The sequence below is a fragment of the Seriola lalandi genome, unplaced genomic scaffold (assembly GCF_002814215.2).
Source record: "Seriola lalandi dorsalis isolate HSWRI2012SDOR001 ecotype SW California unplaced genomic scaffold, Sedor1 jcf7180002050280, whole genome shotgun sequence".
NCBI classification, from domain to species: Eukaryota; Metazoa; Chordata; class Actinopteri; order Carangiformes; family Carangidae; genus Seriola; species Seriola lalandi.
Window position 1 is genome coordinate 304,067 of NW_019520833.1, and position 20,951 is coordinate 325,017.

Below are 20,951 nucleotides of genomic sequence, written 5' to 3' on the forward strand. Positions count from 1 at the left end.
TATCTCATAGGAAGTGGAAGTAGGAGCGTCCCTCTTTCTGTCACACACACACACACACACACACACACACACACACACACACACACTCTCCCCCCACAGTCGTCCCCTCGTCTGCCCATCCTGTAACTGTGAGCGGTGTGAGCCAGGAACACCCCCTCTCTGCAGGGCTATGCTGCCTGCTAGTATTTTGGTAATCGTCATCCTCCCTGACCTGCTGGCCCGATCCTGGCGCCAGGAGTCTCCACGCCTCCCCTCCGCCTCCTCGAGCCGACTACCCCCGACCCCATGGATAATTCAGACCAGCTGTTGCAAGGTGCCTTTTCTACTCCCACCCACTATATACTCACACTTGCCTCTTCAACAGCCTTGAATTTGTCCCGTTACGGGCTTTTTGGAGGCCTCTCGGTCTTTGCATGGGGTCTCATTGCTGCATAAAATAAATTCAAGTCAATCACAGGCCTAGTTCTGGCTCTGCAACAAATCAGCACTGTGTCTGGATTTGATGTTGCAATATGGAAACACATATTCAGTGGGTATTTTGCAGTGGCAGGGAGTCAATTGCTGATATTTGCCTTCCTGGTTCTTCACAAGTGTCACTGACCTGAATTTCTCTCATTCCTCCAACCGTTCAGTCTTAATGAAAAGGAATGTGTGTCACTGTGAAATGAGAGTCCCGGACAGAACTGAGTTTTGTTGCGATATCCCTCTGCAGAGCCATCTCTTCATTGGAGTCACATGAAGAGCATGTGTGTCCTCGATGATCAAGTGATACTGTGAGGGGATTGAGAGTTCCTGCCAAGGAATGTTTGATGAGAAGAACGAGAAAGAAAAAGGGCCTTGATTTGCTACAGATCGTTTTCCTCCTGTGTTGAATTTGTGTAGAAGGAAAGGAAGCGTTTTCAGTGCAGCTGTGTGCGTCTTCTTTTGTACACTTGAATGTTTTTGGCATTTGGGGTCTCTGTGTAAAGTAAGGTGCCTCTCTGTCTATAGCCTAACCACAGTGGGACTTTGGACTGAGTTGGAGGGGAACCCCAAGCTTTTGATCCCCACTCCACAACCCCCAGCACTGCTGAGTAACAGCCCACGAGTGTACTGCGCACACATGTGTGTGTGTGTGTGTGTGTGTGTGTGACAGAGGTTTGGATTGTTTTTTTTCCACAGTGGTGGTGGTGGTGGTAGTGGTGCGGTTGCCTCATAGAACAGCACTGGATGGTTGTCAGAGACAGAGGCCCGATAGAGGGGGGGCGGGGGACTGGTACAAAGAGCTGTTCTGGTGGAACTATGGAGGAAAATAGTTCATGCTGCATTGGGATTTCCTGCCTTTGCCCTGGCTAGCTCCCCCTCTCCTCCCTCTCCTGTCTACCAGCTCTGTTCTCGACGCCCTTCAGCAGTATGGAAACTGCTCGGACAATATTTCAGCTGGAGATGGGTGAAGCAATTGATTTAATGAAGCGGACTGGAGGGATCATGGAGTGAGAGATTCAGTGTCGATCCAGACTTTTGCAATCAGGTTTCCACAATTCTGTTTCCTGCCTTAATCTATCCACCCACAGGATTTAGAGCAGATGAATAGTTTTGACTGTGCACAGCGTCTCATCTATGTCTCTCACTTTGACATGCAACATATCTGGATGGTGTTATCTGATCTCTTATCACCCACAGCTGGAATACACATTACTTCGCTCCTGACATTGGTCCTGTGAATGGAAGCACAAGACAGCCACCTCCGCCACTGCTCGTGTTAACTGTAGCAAGGACAGGTGTATCACCATTTGGCTGCCCTCAGACATATCGCGTGGGTGACAAAGAGGAGGTGGGTAGGGAGATGAAGGGATCTGGGTTTGAACCTTCTCTTCCAGGGCTTTGATCTTAGGTGTCAGCAGCGGAGCTAGGGGGCATGTGTCACTCATTAGCAGCGTGGTGAGAGTGTGCTGGCTCGCAGGTTTTTGCTAGTGTGGAGCAGAGTGGAGAGGATGCTGTGAAAATGGCCGCTCATGGGGTGTTCCTGCTAATAAACCCGGAGGGTGGCGTCAGGGTTTGGGGGGTGGGGCGCTAAAAAAAAAAAGAAAAAAAAACCCTCTAGGAAAGCATTGCAGTGCACTTTAATAACTGCCTATGTGCTGAGCATCACTTTCATTACCCTTTGTGCTGCACACACTTATGCTAAACTGATAGCACAGGAAGTGGAATAGACGATTTCATTGAAAAGCCCCGCTGCCAGCACTCACTGTCTTGGGAGAGGAGGGAAATGGAAACCAGATGTCTGAGATCCACCATGAATATGTCAAAGCTCTCGGACTATGTCAGTTCCTCCATGTCCCATTGGTGGACTGAAACTTTTCTGCACTGTCATCAGTAATGTCTATAATACTCCCTCCCTGTGGATATCTCAAACACTCTTGGCTGCAGCTACAACTCAGAGACTCCGGGAAACAAACTTCTCTGTTCCAGAAGATGATTTTTTTTTTCTGTTTCTTAAGTTTCAGACCTCACCGCATTCCTCAAATTTCAGGGTAACTTCCCATATCCCAAGGCTCAGTCGGGTGGCAAATCTCTCAGCACTCCTTTGTGGATAGATTGCTTTCTCTTGCTTGAGAAAATAACAAGCTATAGAGTAATGACTTAACAAGCAACAGGATAATGGCTTCAACATGTGCAGGACTGTGCGCATGAGTCTGTGTGCGTGCATAGATTTGGGATTGTGCGAGTGAGTGAGTGTGTGTGTGTCTGTTTGTGTGTGTTTGTATGTGTGTGTGTGTGTGTGTGTGTGTGTGTGTGTGTGTGTGTGTGCGTGTTTGTGTGTGTGTGTGTGTGTGTGTCTATTGTTTGGAAACCAACTGTGCACAATCAACTGGCTCTCTGTTAAGTTGGAGTTGTTTGAAAGCTGGACTGCAGATGAATAGATCTCTCTCCTCCAGATTCTGGGGCCTTGGAGCCGTTTGGGGAATCAGCAGCCCTCGGTGCGTCACAGTGACAGGGACGGCCTGTGGGGTGTCAGTGGGAGTGCCGGGTGTTTTTCATCATAACCAGCTGCTGCGTAGGCCTCCCACACAGAAGAGCACTCCTTGGTGTGTACGCCTGTGTGTTCACCTAAGTTTGTGTGTTTGCATCAGAGGATGTTGGAGACAGTGTAAAAGCATCTGTGGTGATTAATGACAATTTGACAGCTGCTGAATGTAAATCAGTGTGTGAGTGTGTCTGTGTACATGAAGTGGACTGTTGGTGTTTACTATGTGTTTTGATCTGTTCCTGGGGTGCACTGCCTCATGTCTTAACTTTCTTTGATCTCTGCTTGAACAAATGGGAAGTACTTGACACCTCAGCCTTTGACAATCTCTTATTGCTGCTCTAAACATGCATCTCTTATACTGGTGTGGCTTCAAGCCCTTGGGAGACTCTTCATGGGAAATGACATGGTGTACACTCTATCATGACTCGATTAGCAATCCCCTTCGTGTCAGTGATATTCATGTGTGCAAGACATTTAATCGTGGCATGACCCAGCTTGCCTGAGTAGGTGGCTCTCCCCTTTCACACACAGGTTTGTGACTTTCAACAAACTAAAAAACTTGAAAACTAAAGAACCAGTGGGGAGACAATCAGTTTCCCAGCGTACAGTGTGATGCTGTTTACACACTGTAACACTGTGACATGCCCCGACAGGTGGGCAGAAATCTACATCACCTCTTTCATAATACTCTGACGAAGCCTCCGGCGACAGCTCAACGTCCTTGTGCACCTTGTCTGGGAAAATGTGCTCAGGTGAATTCCAGCGTAGCAAACAGATGATATTTCCACCACTGTCAGGCGAGTAGAGGCTTAACATGTGAGGGTGACTTTCTATGTTTTTGGCCGGTGTGGCTCTATGGTCGGTCCACCACATTGGTCCAGACTGATATATCTCAGTAACTGGATGGGGATTACATGAAGTCTGTAGTGTCACCATAAGGTTGACATTTGTTGTTTTTTAGTGAAAGCACCACTATGAAGTCAAAGTTTTAAATAGGCCAGTATACTTTGCTCATTAGAAAATGTTACCTAACTAAGACGGTGAACATGGTACCTATACCCGCTAAACAGCATTATTATTGTGACGCTAGCATTTAGCTCAGAGCACCGTTCGGTTAAAAATAGTCACATTAGCATTATGATCATTTGTTACGGTCAGGAGAAGATTTGTTCTGGTTGCTTTTGTGTCCAGCAGACACACACTGCTCCTCAGCTAGCGAGATGCCACACAAGAATTTGGGAGTAATGATGGTTAAGAAAGCTGGGTCAGGATACTCTCTGAGAATCTCTTGTTTCCTGTCCCAGGGTAGAAGTTGGGGTTATTTTCTCCCTCCTTCTCCTCTCATGTCCCATCAGCCCTCAGCCATCAGAGAACTCAGGCGCCATCCATCCCTCTACCTCTCCCCCTTCTCCTCTCTCTCGCTATGCTTCTCACTGGCATCGAGTCCGCAGCAACACATGTCTCTGATCAAGTCCAGCCTGCGTCATCAGTTAGTAAACTCCAGGCTCCAGGAAAACCAACAGAGAGCACATTCATAGCCGGCGACCCTGTGACTGAGTGTGTGATTCATTACTCTTTAATATGCACCCCTTACCCCCATCCCTTAACTCACCCAACCACTTCTCCAATGCAGCCTTGGGGCAACTCCACAGCCTGATCAAATCCATCATTAAGCATACTTGTGGTGTTACCGCTGTTGGCCTTATTTACCACATGCAGCGGCTGTGTCTCTGGCCTGTTTGCAGCTCAGTGGAGAGGAATTAGCTTTGCATTCTGACATTTACATCAGTACTCTGAACTTAACTGTGTCAGAGACAGACAACAATGGTGCAGAAGATCTTCCAGGGACAAGGACTCCCACCAAACTTGGACAGAGAAAGTGATTAACATCAAATCATTAGAGGGTAATGAAAAGCTCTGCAGTCCTAGAAGTAACATGGCGATGCGGTCACGCTTTATTTGGATTGTTCACTGCTGATAATCAGGTAACTATTAAGTGACTGCACCGTGTCAGTAAAGATGGCAACTGACTTTCAGGTGACAGTCACATGTGTGAACGTCAGCCTATGCCTATTCAGTGTCTGTGTTATGGTTCATCTTGAGTAGGTCATTGACAAGCACCAGACTGAACACAGTCTGGAGTTTAAGTGTCTGAAGGTTGTTCCTGGGAGTGTTCTCTCCAGGTCTTGTGTGTCATGAGTGCAGGATGAGTCCTGTTTATGAGATGCTGACAGCCCCTTCCTGTCTCCCAGGCTATGAGACCAAACTGCTGCTGCACCGAAGGCCACGCTTTAGTTCCTGGCCACCCAACTCCACCCCGAAAACTTGGCTAAAAGAGCAGCATGGGTGGGACAGCTGATGGGGGGATGGGACATGGCGCTGGCACTGGCAAAGTGCAGCAGCAGCAGCAGAAACAGCACTTGAGTTCTGCAGCTCCTCGGCCCAGGGCTGCTTTTTTGGGTAAAGTAGGCCAATGTAAACTCCCACTTCCTGTCGGCCTTGTCTCAGAGGGGGAGAGATGATCCTTCTGTGAAGAAGGAAAAGGCTGCTGCTCTGTAGGGACACACACACACACACACACACACACACACACACACACACACACACACACACACACACACACACACATAAATAGAAATACAGCAGGCAGAGAGTGAGTGGGAGAGTGCAAGCGAGTGAGAGAGCGAGGAATACACAAACACAGTGGGGTTCAGGAATGTTAAACACATGCTTTATGGCATAAATAGCAGCCACTTTTGGTAAATTACAGTGAGTGCTCTGGCACTGTAAAGCACACAGCAGGAAAACGCTCTCAGATTTCAGATCCAGACCCTCCACTCTCCCCAAGGAACAAGAAGGGGAGCATGTTATGTTTTCATTTCTCTATAAAAAGGCAGAAATAAGTACAGCGACGTGTGATGCAGCAAAGATTTGAAATGTATGAGTTTATTCTGGCAAAATGTGGCTCTGCTGCAGTGTTGACCTCATAAGACTAGCAAGATGAATTCAAGATGGGCAGAATTGTTGATATGTAAGAATATACATTCTTTTTAAAACCCCTCACTTAGTCTGCAGACGCGGCACCTCATCAATAACGAGGTGATGAGAGACTGTACAGATGAAGATCATTGGAGGTGGTCAAACAACAAGCGAACTTCAGAGGAAAGTGTAAACGAGAGACTTGTTTCTATTGTCTCAGCAGAGCTAACACACTCACTTCTGGACATACCAGCTGACATCATCAAAATAGGACTGAGCTAACATCCAACAGCTGAGATTTTAATGGCCCTTTTATCCATCCAAGAGCATCCTGGGTAAAAGACACAAGAGCATAATGGCCAAGAAGGAACCACAATGAAGAACTCTCACATTAGTTCCACATTAGACCTGGTTGGTGCACAGATGTTTGAGAATCTGTATAAGCCGTTATGTTTGAAGCAGTGAGTGTGTGAGGTGAGTCACTGCTACATCCTACAGTGGTGGTTCTGGCTGGTAATGGTGTGTGCACATTTCCCTGACTCAGAGGGAAATAAGGAACTGTGCCGTGGAACAGCTTACCTCACTCTGTGCTGGCTCGACTGGGCCTCAGCCCACGCACACCAACTAACTCACTGACAGACTGACTGACTAGTGGCTTGACTTACTGACTGAGAGCAAGAGGAGCCATGGGAACCTAAAGCTCCAGTCTGGGCAGACTCTGACTCACTGTCTAGGCGGAGGAAGAGGAGAATGTTATACTCTCCCTGAGGAGGAAAAAAATATACACACACACACTGCAATCATGGACGTAGCTTACTAGAATTCCACTTTAGGTTCATTTCAAGAGCTACAGAGAGCACGTATGAATCCACATTAAATCTTCGGATTGATTGAAAACACATGTTGACTTTCAGTCAAGTTTTCTTTTAACGGTACATGCAAACGTGCACTCACGTTCACATTCCCAGCAGTGTTTGCACAGTGACAGTGAGAAGTAGATGGCAGGTGGAAACTGGAAGCAGGTGCATTCATTTGTTCCCATCCATCACATGGTGTGTTCACCTGCACATCTGCAATTTTACTTCAATACAATGGTCAGTTCACGCGCCACACCTAATGTCATGATGCTGAGCAGTTAATGAGCAACCAGAACTTTTTATAACTAACGTATCAAGGGCGCCCATTTCCACATCATATCAAAAAGGAGATAAAGGTGTAGCAGTGTGGACTTTTTACACTAATGCAAATGACAGGGCAAGTTTTAATAAACATAAATTATTTTATTGAATGAAAATTTATCAATTACATATTATAAGAAATAGATGAACACACAAGCATAGTACAAAATTGAAATAACACATCTGCACATTGCACTATAAAACACTGCCATAAATTGTTTCGTAAAGTTAAAAATTCATCTTTGTAGTGTCCATTTACAGGGTTTGATCACATATGAGGAAACCATGTCTTCATGGTGTAAACTTTAAAAATCTTTGGTCCCAGCCTTATTGCATTTTCAAACAGTTTGGTGCTAATTTCCACTAATACTGCAATCAATGGTTTTCTACTAACTGAGGTAAAAAAAAACAATTTGAAGGCACAAACTCATTTAAGTTACAAAATATGGCTTTGGCTGGTATTATTAACACTGTGGTAACCTTGAGTGCATGGCTTACATTGTCATCCAGGTTGCAGTGGAGCTGCAAAAATGAAGCTTCTTTGGAAAATAACAACAGACAGAACAGCTTTTCCTATCTCTGAAACTTATCAGATTAAAGACAAGGTTTGGATGTAGTCAAAATAGAAGCTTAAAAGGATCCCCACTGGTGGAAAAGACTAACTGATGCCATTCTTTTGTGATGACATGCTTCCTCTTTTTTTCTTAAGCAAACCAAGGGCATCGGAAGTCACCTGCTATCAACCGGCGAAGGTCATGGCTGTAGCACCTGTTAGCACCTCGTCTATCTACACCACAGTACCAGGGACAGCTGTGTGTGCATTTGCTTTTGTGTGTGTGTGTGTGTGTGTGTGTGTGTGTGTGTTGTGTGTGTGTGTGTGTGTGCGTGTGTGTTTTGAGGCACGCTGAGAGATTTATTCCACCCACGCACCCCTACCTCTCAGCAGCTGTGTCTAGGCCATGATCCTGAGTTGGCCGGCACCAGGACAGAGACAGGAAAGAACACCTCTTACCCCTCTGAGTTCACTACATATTTGGTCTTTGGAATGGGCACAATAGCAACAAAGGGGCTGATATCAAGTGAGTGTCAGCATTGCTCAGTTCAGATTTGGTCCAGCCTCAAGACTTGGAAGAAAAAATCTGCTCCTCAGCTGTTTTTTTCATGGAACAGAGAAGCTAAGAGGCTTGTAAAGTCAGATCCATAATGAGGCTTGATTCCCTCCAGGTCTCTTAAAGCAGGCCATTTCACGCTGTTTGTGGCCTTATGGGTCATCAACAGGCCAGCTGGGCTTGTGTAGACCCCCTCTCTGTGTCCACCGGCCCTCCACTGCCCTGAGCTCTGAATGGGTCCCTCTGTCTCTCTCCATGAAGTCTCACACCGTGGTGGAGCAGCACCCCGAGGAGCTGTGTTTCTGCAGCAATGACATGCGGCTGAAGGTGCGAGAGCAGACGCCACACTGGTACTTTTTCACCTCGGCGTGGGTCTGCAGATGAGCCCGCAGGTTGGAGCGGTCAGCGAAGGCCCGGTTGCAGTGGGGGCAGGAGAACGGACGCTCACCTGGACAGAAATGGGTGTAAACACATGTCATATGACTTCAGTGGTACTCTCTTTAGATGTGGCTATAACGACTGACGTCATAGTAACAACAGTCAGGCGCCTCTGAGTTCACAAGAGCTTCCCATTAACACCTCACACACACACACACACACACACACACACAGACACAGACAAACACACACACGAACACACACACACATTCTGGAGATAATGAAGAAGCACGTGGTAGGCTGGTGGGGTCAGAGCCTGACTGAATTAGCATGATTCAATAAGAGCCAAATGAGATTAGCATTCTGACAAGTTGCTGCAGGTACTAAATGCTCACAGATAGTGGAGAGCCTTCAGGGCCTCATGTAAACCTTTTGTCACTCATGTGCCTCTATTTTGTCGTCTTCCCCAGCCAGCCGTGATAAGATAATTAGCTGACGAGTCATTGTTGCTGGGACATTAAACACAATGGGTGATCAATGAGCACAGGGTCTACACAGGGCTTCCCTATGTGACAATGTCTGCTGATCAAGTGCTGAGCTCATCAAACTGATTGTCATGGATATCCCTCGCGGTTACTTCACAGCCCCAGTGATGAGGGAGTGACCTGGTGACTCACAATGACAGCAACTCAGATGTAGATTCACTGTTTTACTGCAACACGTACACTGATTTCCTCAGTCATGAATTGGAAACTTAGCAGACGAGGGAGGGTGTGTAAAGTAGAAATTCTGTAAACACAAATCTTACCTGTGTGTGTGCGGATGTGGCCGCGCAGCAGCCACGGCCTGGAGAAAGCCTTTCCACAGGTGGTGCACACACAGGGCAGGGTGTGTGAGCGGATGTGCATCTTCAGAGCCCCCAGGCTGGTGTACTCTTTGGGGCAGTGTTTGCAGAGGAAGGCTGGCCTGGCTGCTGTGACGGGGGCCTCTCTCTCCTCCTCCTCCTCCGGGGGACTGACGTGAGCCATAACGCCAGTGCATTTCATCCGCTGGCGAGGGGCATATGTGTGTACGGGTTCGGGGCTGGGGGGGTCTGATGTGCGTCCTTCATCCTCCTCTCCGCTGCTGCTGGCGCTGCTACTGAGGCTGGACGGGGAGCTGAGGTCCAGGGGGCCTGGGGCAACAGAGGGCTCTGTTTGGGAGGTGGGCAGGTAGAGGGTGGGCAGGACACTCAGGTCCCACACCAGACCTGTTGTGAAGCAGGTGGCAGCAGAGGTGTTGTCTCCTGATGTGAGCTCAGCAAGAGGATATATCTCCAGTGAAATGTCTGAGAAGAGAGGGAGGAGGATGGTTAAAACACAGAGCTGGTGTGGGACGGTAAACCACAATTCAGTAACATTTGATTGAATTATAGAAGAACAGACAACAGGTTCTCCATTTGAATGACACTTCACATACTTTCAACAACTACAGATACTCTGTTTGTACCTATTTTGGTTGTAAATTCTTGTTTTTCTCTACATTTACTGAGCATGGAGCTGGAGCCATGGGAGGGTTTCATGGGCCGTTTCCTCCCACGTATTCACAAGGGCTTGTAACATGAATGGTGCTCTGTCTGGTTGCAGAAAGGGGGGAAAGTGCATCTAACGGGCCCCGACTTGAACGGGGAGGTGCCTGGTTTGTAGTTGAACCAGGCACAAATACATTCAACTTAGAAAATGTAGTTTCATTTTACTATAAACGAACAAATACACTCAAGAGAACTTTTTTTTGTTGTTTTTAACCTGGTTTGCGCACTTATGTAAAGATGCCTCCACAACCCATTCAAGAATAAAACAACTTCTCAACTCACCATTCTGACATTCAAGTTCACTGTAGTTTGGCTTTTGTTTGGCGAAGTACTTCTTGACCAAGAAAGATCGAGGCATTGTCCTTTTTTAGCGTCAAATAACTGTGCGTAAAAAGTAGGCTATCCTGTGGTCACGACGCAAAAAGTTTCACCGAAGAATAAAGAAGTAGATCAAACCGTGGTCCTCGGATCCGTGGTGAACAGAGATATATCCTCCTGTGGTCCACAAGTTACGGTGGACTTGAGCAGACAACTGAGAGTGCAGCTTTCATGAAGAATGACTAAATGCTGGCCTCTGTTCTGAAATACTCTGACACAGGCGGTAGGGGTGTGCTCGCCCCGAGGGCCCTCCCCACCTCCCGTATCACCGCACAAATGCGCAGGAAGAAGCCTTTCTGCTCACACACTTTACAACAACAAAAACATGAGTCTCACAGCGTTTAAAGACGGAAATCCAGCGGCGCTGACCCGCAGACAAGAAAAGGTGAAGGAGCTGTAGCAAATGACTTTAATTACTGTAAGAAACTGACCGCGTGAGTGTCATAAAGTATAGCCCCACACTGTGGCACCGTGTGCTCCAATTATCCAGACGTGGATGGATGGAAATGTGATTAAAACAACACCGGGGCTCATAGTGTGAACACTGGTATTAGGACTTCATGTTGTTTCCGATATGTGCCGAGAAACATACACTCATTCATCCTTCCATTGTATTGGACTATTCGTCAGTCTAGTCTAACGTGACTAATTCAAAGTCTGCAGTTAATTTAACCTGCGTGTCTGGATGTGAGGATGACACTGGCCTGTGCCCATTTTATCACACAGCCAGTTACCGGTGTTACATGTGTAGCCTAATTGTAACTTTCATTAAAGTGAAATTAATTAAGAGGACGGTACTGACTCTTCTTTGGTTGAAATAAGACTGGGCCATGTTTTAACAAAGTGACTATTCATTTGGTGGAGTCCCGGTATCATCAGTCCTTTGACCTGCCACCTTCATTTATTAATATGACACACTGATGCACTTGCCACTGTATCAATTGCAGAGCCTTCAACAGCCTCATTAGAGTAACTGCACCATCTTCTGGAAGAAAGTGAGTAATGACATATGACCAGTTCATGCTAAGAAACACTAGGTGGCGGTCTATGACAGATGTTCACAATTAATCAGAGCAGGGTTTCAGGCTTGTCTCAAATGTGAAATTACATCTGCCCTCCGAGGTCAACGGATGTTTCTATTAATATCTTTGCGATAATAGATATTAGAAATATGGTTTGAATGTTGTTAGAATCATTTGACTCCTAAATTTCCGTTTCATACTCATTCATATTCCCTTTCAGATTGTACATGAATCAAAGCCAAAGGCAGAAGGCCTCTAAGCAGGCCTCTAAATTTTGTTTAAAAGCAGAGTAACAGACAACGCTTCGACTCAGTGATTTTACAAAATCTCATTTTAGGCATTTACTAAACATTTATCTACTATTTCATTCATATATTGCACTTTTTTTTATGAACCTTTTTATGAAGACTTTGGTATACCCATTTCATCCACATCATCCATGTTTTCACACGAAAAAACTGGGCTTCAGTTTTAACAAATAAAATAACAAATTATTCTTTTGCATATTTCAAAGATTGTCAAAAAAAATAGGTCTCATTTTAGAAAGAGCTGAGATAGTTCTGAAAATTGTAATATAAACACTTGGGCATTATGATGTATGCAACCTTTTAAAAGGCAAATTTAAGAAATAATGTTGGCTAGAAATTGAGAAAATACCCTTCGACCTCAGAGGGTTAAACAAAGTGTGACTTAAAAAGTTCTAACAGATACAGTAAAAATCCGTCCTCACTGTCCTCTCCTCATCCTCATTAACAATGAAATATGGACTGAACTTCAAAATACTGTGATGAATAATAAATTGCAGCACTTTAACAAAACATTTTAATCACAGCAGCAGTAAAATCATTAAAATTCCCCTTCTCTCATTCATTTGGATGTTTAACCATTGTGCAGAATGATGTGTGTGCAGAGTTTGACACTGGAGCTGCTGAAAACCATATGGTCAAATTAAATGCGTGTGATGTGGAAACTTGAAGCCACCAGTGCACATAGACTGAGAACTGATTTTCAGTGATGTAGGAGACGTATTGTGTCCAGTATAACATTTTGAGGATTTCTTACTCAAAGCAGAGTATTGCAGGAGTGTCATATATTTTTCTGATAAAGATTAAGAAGTGTGTATATGGGAAAAATTGGTGTTTTATTTGTACAGCTTACAACATATAACTGTTGGCAAACTGGTGCAAAAGACGCTGCACAGTGGCATCTGGTAATCACTATGATCTTACAGCCAAACAGTGAAAGGTTCATTTCTTACCTTGATGCTTTTTGTGTATCTTGAGGCTGAGTTCGTTTTCTCCAGACATGAACCATAAATTACCTCTCACAGCCCAAAGACATGACTTTGTTTGACTTGACTTTGTATAGATTTTCTGGAGGATGTGGAAAGGGTCATATTGAATTTGAATTTTTGAATTTGACTTGTGTCACATTATCTTGTGGCCCTTCACTAAGGACATCAAGGATGGACACCTAGGACACTTTCAAAAAGCATCAATAATATTTGCAGTGTGAATATGTACCTGAAGTACTCAATGTTAGATTTTACCACTACAACAGCACATCCAGTGAAGGTGAAGTTCTCCACTCGTCACCATTTAACAATGGTTTGATCCACCTGATCAAACTAGGTGGAGAAAAGAGACACCCTTGTTTCTGGCTTTTGTGTTGGCCTGTAAATACAGCACAATAATAAACTTTCCAAAAGCAGCTAAACTTCTAAACCATCTTTGCAATCATCCATTGAACAGAAGCGTCTCACTGCTTACTTCTGTCTTCACTACGAGCGTTTTATGTTTTCACACAGCCCGATACTCTCCGTTATTAAGGAATATCTCGTTGTACTTTGGTAGTTACCATTCCTGTGCCTGGCAGCTGCGAAGAACCAAAGAAGTTTGTCGGGAACTATCTTGAGAGCACAGTTTGCTCTTTGACGAGAATCAAACTAAACCGCACACTCACTCCGCGGCCTCTGATTGGTTGTTTTGTTCGTAGGGGGCGGGGACATGGGCGGCTCCTCTGTTTCCAGAGATCGGTTGAATATTTGAAATGTAAAACAACAGCCTTGTTTGGGTGGTGCAGTTATAATCTTTGGGCTTTTAAAAACCTTGAGATATCTGTGAAAATTTGACACTCCACTATGGTCTGCGAGTCAAACTGAGAGACACAGACGGCAGGTAAGAAGACGCTGTGGAGCTGCAGCTAATTTACAGCAATACATACGGTAGACAAAACAATAGGTTGTCAGCATTACTATAATAGATATTGAACACATTTTGTTCACGTATTAACCTAAATGTGATGTGCTGTGTACTGCTGGTTGTCACTGCCTGTCTGAGTTAGTTTGGTTGCAGCTGCAGCTGCAGCATTATAACGTTATTAATTCATCCCTGAGGACACTATGATGCTGAACACAGGATGTATGAAATGCGTTTAAATTTACAAGTTAGTAATATTTTTTAATCCTGTTATCTCTCCCATTATTTATGAGATGTGCACCGAATTGCATGCTACTGAGTGTAAACACAACACAGTGGCAATATAACACCATTACAGTTTGTGTGCACTGCGGAAATGAATTCAGTGTCAGTTATAATTGTAGAGCAATGGCTCAACGTTGAGCCATTGAAATGTGCAGACCCAGCTTTGCACTGACAAGATGTTTGATAAAGGGAGCCCCTCCCCCACATATCAAGAACCAGATGGACGCTAACAATGAAATTCTAGGGGGATTGGGAATCATTATTCAAACCAATGCGTTTGAAGAAATTTCATTGGACGTCCCAGTCAGCTGACCAAACATTGCCTGAATTTTGAAACATAATTATAAAGGAAGGGTCTCATGGCATCACCTACTCCCAAACAGTCAAAGATGGATTAGTTAAGAGTTACTGAAGTGGGGCAGTGATGCTTTATGATCATGCCCATGACTGTTTTTTTCTTGTCTGAAGCAGCTAAAAACACCTGAGCGTCCTGCTGTACAAAGAAAGGAAGGAGGACAAAACACACCAAGGGAACACAAAGGAAAGATGTTCAAAACGATCACCCGTCTGTTGTTTGGGGGAGAGGAGGAGACCCCTGAAAAAGTCAAGTCTGGAGAAGTGGTGGAAGAAGAGTGGCTTGTTGTCAGTTATCAAGGTCAGCCATGTGACTGAAAAACACTTAATTTCCCAGAGAAACTCTTATATTTAGAATATCTGTAATATGATAAAATAAATACAAATAAACAGGCATTTGTTGTAGATCACTGATGTTTTCATCATTACAATTTGAATGGTAGGTAGGTAATTGTAGGTAGGTACAGTTGAAATCAGATCACAGTAATCATAAAGACTTACTTATTACATATTATTATTGACATAATGTTATTTATACATCACAATCATGTTGATGTCACATTTGATGGCGTCACAGAGGACCTACTTTTAAGCCAAGAAAGGATCTAAACAGAAACATAATCAAACTGAAAAATCTTTTTCCTAAAGGTCTGTTTGGCTCATACCACATGTTGATTTTTCAGTAATCGACCTGTTATTTGCTCAACCAGAGAGCTGTGCATCTAAATGTTATACATTCTTACTGTCTCCTCGTGTGTCCACAGAGACAAGTTCAGCAGAGAACCAGGATGCAGAGCTGACTGACACCCAACCATCAAACTCTGCTCCTCATGGCAATGCAGTTGCAAACATGGAAACTAATACAAGGTGAGGAGGCAAGAGAGATGTTGCTCTCTGTAGGCCTGGTAGAATTTTAACTTCAAGAAATTGAAAATTGTTGCAACTTTATTCAATTTCCCACCCGTTTAACTTCACTTCTCTCAAGGTTTTTAAATTCACAAACTTGCTTGTGTTTCTCTCCAGTGTATTAGATCCAGAGCCCACAGTTCAAAGCAGCAGCACCACCAGTGGAGCCATCTCTGACCCTTTCTCTCAGCCTAAAGCTCTGGCAGAGTTGACACAGTTAACCTGCAACCAGAAGTCTAAGGCCTGGGCAGAGCGGCACCAAATGTCCCGTAAAGCCATTCAGCGCCAGAACCGTGTTCACCAAGGTGTCCAACACCATTCCTTCCACCTCCAACAGCCAGGGCATCGCAACCTCAGCCATTGAAGCTCTGGTTATAAACCAGGAAATAATCTTTAAGTGTACATTATACACAATAAACACACACTATAATACACACACACACACACACACACACACACACACAAACACACATTAGAGTCGACCAAAAAAGCATTACTCCATCCGTTTACAAACTTTAAGTTTTGTGCTGATTTAAGCTATAGATCTGATCTAGATTTAACTCATTATAACACTTGACAACTGATGCCAGTTACTAGGCAGCTACATTATAACCTGTACTGTATATGAATTTGGGTGGAAGATCTTTTCTTGTTTGTGTGCATGTGAATTTATACATGTGGACGAGAAAAGTGCAGCCTATGCAAAATGTATCCTCAAAGTGATTAGATTTGTGTATTGACATGCATTTACTTTACTAAATGTACTTGGTTTAAAACCTTTTATACAGCAATAAAAAGTATGACTTTGCAGTTTGTGCTTCATTTATGAGTCAAATCATAATGTCCAAATGACACTGAACTACCCACAGTTGACAGGTGCAAATGTTGAGATCTCATTGGTTGGGAGGTAATTGCACCTGCTGTGCTCAATCACATGTTATTCTGAGGGAGGAGTGCTGTTCATGTGGCACAATAGTGTACCATAAGGAAGGTTCCTGTTTTCTTGAATGGACTTTGCCCTGTAGTGAATACAGGGAGGATGGATGTTTCTCCTGAAACAAAACTTAACAAGCAATCAACATGTAGTTACAGAAGTTTTGCTGATTCATGTCAGTTGGCTGATGGCTCATCAGGCGGTGACTTCACCTGTGAACTGAATAAAAACCACGGTGAGAGGATACAGGTACAGTGTGAAGTGATGGTTTACAATCCTAGCTCTCAACACACAAGATGCTGCTGGATTTCTTTCCAATTTGAACCTGCCATGATGCTAATTTGCAGCACTGCAGGTGTACACCTGATTAGATGTTGAGGGAGAAAACGGGCAGTATCTCTGGGTCCTGAGGACCTGGGCTGAAAACGTTAATCAAGATCTGCCTGGCAAAATCATCACATTTCCACTGCTAAAGGTTTGCATGTTGTTACTTTGCTGCTGCCACAGATCTCAGCCATCTCCCAAAAGAGATCCCTCTGAAGGAAATGGCCTCTGGTAGCCCAAATCTGTTTGGACAAAGCCTGTCCAGCCTCACAGAGACGGACAAGGACAGCTCCAGCCTCATGCCTCTGTGTGCTGTGTCTATCATCTTTGCCACTGGAGTGACCGTTGCTTTGATCCTGCGTTGTTATCTGGGGGAAAGTATGGTACGTCATGTCGTATAACACAAGTTAAAACACCACTGCATTATTTATTCTCATCCATGTTGCTTCTCAGGTGTTTGTTAAAGGTGCGTTGGTGTCGGACCATGAGCGCTGCACTGCGCTCGGTCAAAAAGTCCTTCAAGATCACGGATCGAGTGTGGATGCAGCCATCGCTGCTGCCCTGTGTCTGGGTGTTGTGCATCCACACGGGTCAGGTATTGGTGGGTATGTAACTGACTGGTGGTTCATATACTTGCTGTAAAATAACCACAACTGTCTCATCTGAAATTCATCCCTTGTTCTTTCTATAGAGGTGGGGTGATTCTGCTTCATGACATCCATAAGAATGAAACCAAGGTGATCAATTTTCAGGGAACTGCGCCTAAAGCACTAACAGAGGCGGTGCTGCAAAATGTGTCAGAGCTTGAGGTAACATAGGTGGGGACAAGCTGGGGAAGGTGGGAGCATTAAATGTTGTTGATTTCATTGTTCAGCTTGTAAACACCTATAATATGCTCTCAGGCAGGTCTACAAGTGGGAGTGCCAGGTATGCTCAGAGGGTTACATCATGCTCACCGTCTGTATGGGAGGTAAAAGAGTGTGGATAAAGTGATTTCTGTTTACTGGTGTTTTTTCCTAGTGTTTAGTTTTCAATGTCAAACATGTCAAACATGTCAGACATGTCTTACCACAAAATCACTGCAGTCTATCGTGGGAGGATGTGGTCAGCAGAGCAGCTGCCGTCGCCATCGAAGGTTTCAGTGTGTCTTTCAGTCTCGGTGAGTCAAACCACCTCTTGTTAACCACATACATAATATAACCTGATGATGTCACCTGATGATGATATACCAGGACGCAACTCTTTGTCTTCTTCTACAGCTGAGGCTATATCAAAGGTAAAAGGTGAGCAGCTACCACAGCGTTTCAGGGAAATGTTCTTCCCAGGCGGTCAAGCTCTACTTCCTGGTTCATTTCTGAGGACGCCCACTCTGGCAGGAGTCCTACAGGCCGATCTGTCAAACTTTTATGATGGGAACTTCTCACAAGAGATAGTGGATGAGGTAAATGACACCCAGATATTAAACAAGCTGGTGTGAAATCTCATTTTGCTCTGAGTTTAGGAAAGACATCACACATCTTTCAGTCGTTTACCAGCCGTCTCTGTGGTTTCATACAAAGGTGCAATCAAATGGAGGGGTCCTGAGCAGAGAGGACATCTCTAACTACTCTGTAGAAGTTGAACAACCACTGGAAGGCCTGTATAATGGTATAGACTAAACTTTGTTCCCCCAGTATACCAAACAAATGTGTATGTATTCTTGATACCTTCATTTATTTTGTGTTACTTTTGTCTCAGAGTTTATAATTCAGGTTCCCCCTCCCCCGTCTGCTGGTGCAGCACTGATATCAGCTCTCAGTTTGTTAGAGGGCTTCCGTCTCAGTGAGAGCAATAACACAGAAAATCAAACAGACCGCTGGATTGCTGAGGTACAGGATTGCAACCTTAATATCACAAGACTTTTTATATTATGGCCGAGTTAAAAAGGTAGTGCTAATACATGAAAATACATAAATATATATATATATATATATATATATATATGTAAGGCCCTGTAGAGGCCCTGTAAGGAGCTTTAGCTATGGCCAGTGGTTTGGGTGACCCTAAATATAACTCTTCATTGGCTGAGCTGCTCTCTGACATGCTGAGGTAAACTACACTAAGGGATCAAAATAGTGATGCAATTAAAGATGATTTCACTGCTGATAAATCTGACTGTTTTCATAATTAAATAAGTAAATAGTTTTCTTTATGAAATGTCAGAAAGTAGAGAAAGTTTCCATTACACCCAGAGACGTCTCTAAATGTTTTATATCTTACAAGACCGACAGTCTAAAAGCCCCAAATATTCAGTTTACTATCGTATATGACAAGGAAAAGCATGAAACCTTCTTCACACTAGAGGAACTGAAACCAGAGAGAAGTGAAACTGAACTGATGATCAAAATAATGTTTTTGCTGATTAATAGTTTCAGCTCTAAATCATTTGAAACGATCACAAATGACATTTTTAATATTTTGATATTTAGGTGTCACTTGCCTATAACTGCTTATTTTCATCTCTATTTTTTGTGCCATTGTTTTGTGTTGTAACTGACTGACCACTCTACTGCACGACACCAAACTAACTAATCATTACCTCAGGCATTTCAGCGAACTCCCTGTTCATTTCCTCCCTGCTTTTGATAAAGTAAGATTCAGGCCGAGATGATCGATTACTCCCACACATCTCCGCACAAGCACTATTCCACTATCCACTCCCTCCAGCCCGAGCTGCAGGCTGGACAGGTAGCGGTCATGGGACCAGATGACCTCATGGTGTCGGTGGCAAGGTGATGGTGTTACTGCCTACAGTCTGACATAAATGATCACACGAGGAGGTTATGCGTGGTATGTGCTGCTGGGTACACTGACATTCTTCTGTCTTATCTCCTGTCTTTATGATCTTGTAGTTCCTTAAGCAGACCATTCGGAAGCAGACTCATAACTCCGTCAGGTGTTATTCTCAACAGCCTCATGCTTGATTTCTCCTGGCCAAATAAAACCAGAGGGCAATTCCAAACCAACCAGGTGCATAAACATTCAAAATCTCACCTAATAAAATCAGTCAGTTACAAAGTATTGACTTAAATCTGCTTTTCATTTGTGCTGTAGAGAAATGGAGTCCAGCCAGGAAAGAGGCCTCTGTCATCTGTCATGCCCACAATAGTGGTGCCAGCCTGGCATAAATGTGGGATCTACATGGCACTGAGCAGCACAGGGGTCAGTGCGACCACCCAGGTTTGATCACTTTACATTATACAGGAGTTTGGATTCTGATTCAGTGGTGGATGTTTGGATTTCTAATGTAAAATCATTTACCATGTGGACTTTTTGTGTGCTTCAGGTGTTGATCAGTGCTCTGTCCAACCATCAAGAGAAAAATGAAAGCCTCTCCCTGAAAAGATTCCATCTGCCAAACAGACCTCTTTTTGACTGTAAGCATGTGATACAGTAGCAGCTGACCTTTGCCATTATTGCTGTCACATTTGTAATTTTTTTCATATTAGTAATTTCCTGTTTTCCCTCATCAGCTGACTCTCCAGAAGAGGGTGTGCCATTGTTGCATGAAAAGGGCCACGTAGCTCAAAGAGTGAAGACAGACTCTGCTGTCCTGGGCATCCTGAGGAACAGAGATGTCATTAAGACCATAGCAGTACCTGAATTATCTGATGGCTCATCATAGTTTCATGGTTCTCATGAACTTTATTTTGTTTTTTCAGAAACAGTTCCCAATGCCATATTTAGTAGTAACTGGATAAGTTGTTATTGCACCGAATTATGTAAGTTTATGGTTGTTGTTCTCCAGTGTTTGACGGCGTCCTGTCATTGTGATCACCAGCCTGCAGAGGGCAGTCCTCCAACAAGTACTTTCTATTAAAGAAGGCAAAATTGTCTATTCCTGTAAATCGTCTTAAAACTGATTCAAGGAATCACCATGACAAACTCATTTCATCAGTGTGTGTTTTCATGTCTGATGCAGGGCTGAGGAAACATGAGCAACATGCATGCTGAAGAAAATGAGGGCTGTTATGTAAACTGATGTGCACTCAAGATACTATCAGACATGCATACCGGCTGTGTCACAGGGTAGAACACATCACATGTGTCTGCGTGCACACAAACACGTCACTCAAAACACTGTACTCGAGGCATTGGTTACTGTAAACATTTTGCTCAATAACTGTTGACTGACAGTGTTTCATTGCAGCCACCGGTGATTAATGTTCCAGTGATGAGGTGAGATCGGGACACGGTGACCTCCCATGTAGTTTAAGATGAAAACAAAGCCTCAGTTAGCAGAAAATGAAGACTTATTGACTTCAGACTATATTCTGAGAAATTAGG

General features: G+C 44.1%; 2 protein-coding genes and 1 pseudogene across 4 annotated transcripts; 2 read left to right on the top strand and 1 right to left on the bottom strand.

The window, feature by feature from the left end:
* Positions 1-7,248: 7,248 nt before the first annotated feature.
* On the bottom strand, positions 7,249-10,792 carry snai1a (snail family zinc finger 1a). Its single transcript, XM_023399057.2, has 3 exons — positions 10,507-10,792; positions 9,463-9,981; positions 7,249-8,724 (listed from the first exon to the last, which is right to left on the bottom strand). The coding sequence occupies exons 1-3, from the start codon at positions 10,580-10,582 to the stop codon at positions 8,540-8,542; spliced, it is 780 nt and encodes a 259-aa protein (XP_023254825.1). The 5' UTR covers positions 10,583-10,792; the 3' UTR covers positions 7,249-8,539.
* A 2,857-nt stretch (positions 10,793-13,649) lies between these two features.
* On the top strand, positions 13,650-16,177 carry tp53inp2a (tumor protein p53 inducible nuclear protein 2a). Of its 2 annotated transcripts, none has more exons than XM_087171905.1 (4): positions 13,650-13,801; positions 14,579-14,762; positions 15,226-15,328; positions 15,485-16,177. In XM_087171905.1, exons 2-4 carry the CDS (start codon positions 14,654-14,656, stop codon positions 15,729-15,731), a joined length of 459 nt encoding a protein of 152 aa, XP_087028031.1. In that variant the 5' UTR covers positions 13,650-13,801; positions 14,579-14,653; the 3' UTR covers positions 15,732-16,177. The 2 variants fall into 2 exon arrangements, with proteins under 2 accessions (XP_087028031.1, XP_087028032.1); XM_087171906.1 differs by having other exon boundaries at positions 13,659-13,801; positions 14,576-14,762.
* A 630-nt stretch (positions 16,178-16,807) lies between these two features.
* On the top strand, positions 16,808-20,500 carry LOC111649277 (glutathione hydrolase 7-like; annotated as a pseudogene). The gene is made up of 14 exons (XR_015436696.1): positions 16,808-17,008; positions 17,079-17,230; positions 17,317-17,434; positions 17,528-17,595; positions 17,711-17,784; positions 17,885-18,066; positions 18,185-18,272; positions 18,363-18,493; positions 18,625-18,713; positions 19,256-19,396; positions 19,517-19,634; positions 19,719-19,844; positions 19,951-20,041; positions 20,138-20,500. The product of XR_015436696.1 is annotated as a glutathione hydrolase 7-like (transcript).
* The last annotated feature ends 451 nt before the right edge of the window (positions 20,501-20,951 follow it).

Bases quoted from the DNA above. Each gene is read 5' to 3' on its own strand.
- snai1a (XM_023399057.2), bottom strand. From the start codon at position 10,582: ATGCCTCGATCTTTCTTGGTCAAGAAGTACTTCGCCAAACAAAAGCCA. The intron at 9,982-10,506 runs GTGAGTTGAGAA...CTCTCTTCTCAG, and splicing joins TGAACTTGAATGTCAGAATG to ACATTTCACTGGAGATATAT. The intron at 8,725-9,462 runs GTAAGATTTGTG...ATTTCTGTCCAG, and splicing joins CCACATCCGCACACACACAG to GTGAGCGTCCGTTCTCCTGC.
- tp53inp2a (XM_087171905.1), top strand. From the start codon at position 14,654: ATGTTCAAAACGATCACCCGTCTGTTGTTTGGGGGAGAGGAGGAGACC. The intron at 14,763-15,225 runs GTCAGCCATGTG...GTGTGTCCACAG, and splicing joins GCTTGTTGTCAGTTATCAAG to AGACAAGTTCAGCAGAGAAC. The intron at 15,329-15,484 runs GTGAGGAGGCAA...GTTTCTCTCCAG, and splicing joins AACATGGAAACTAATACAAG to TGTATTAGATCCAGAGCCCA.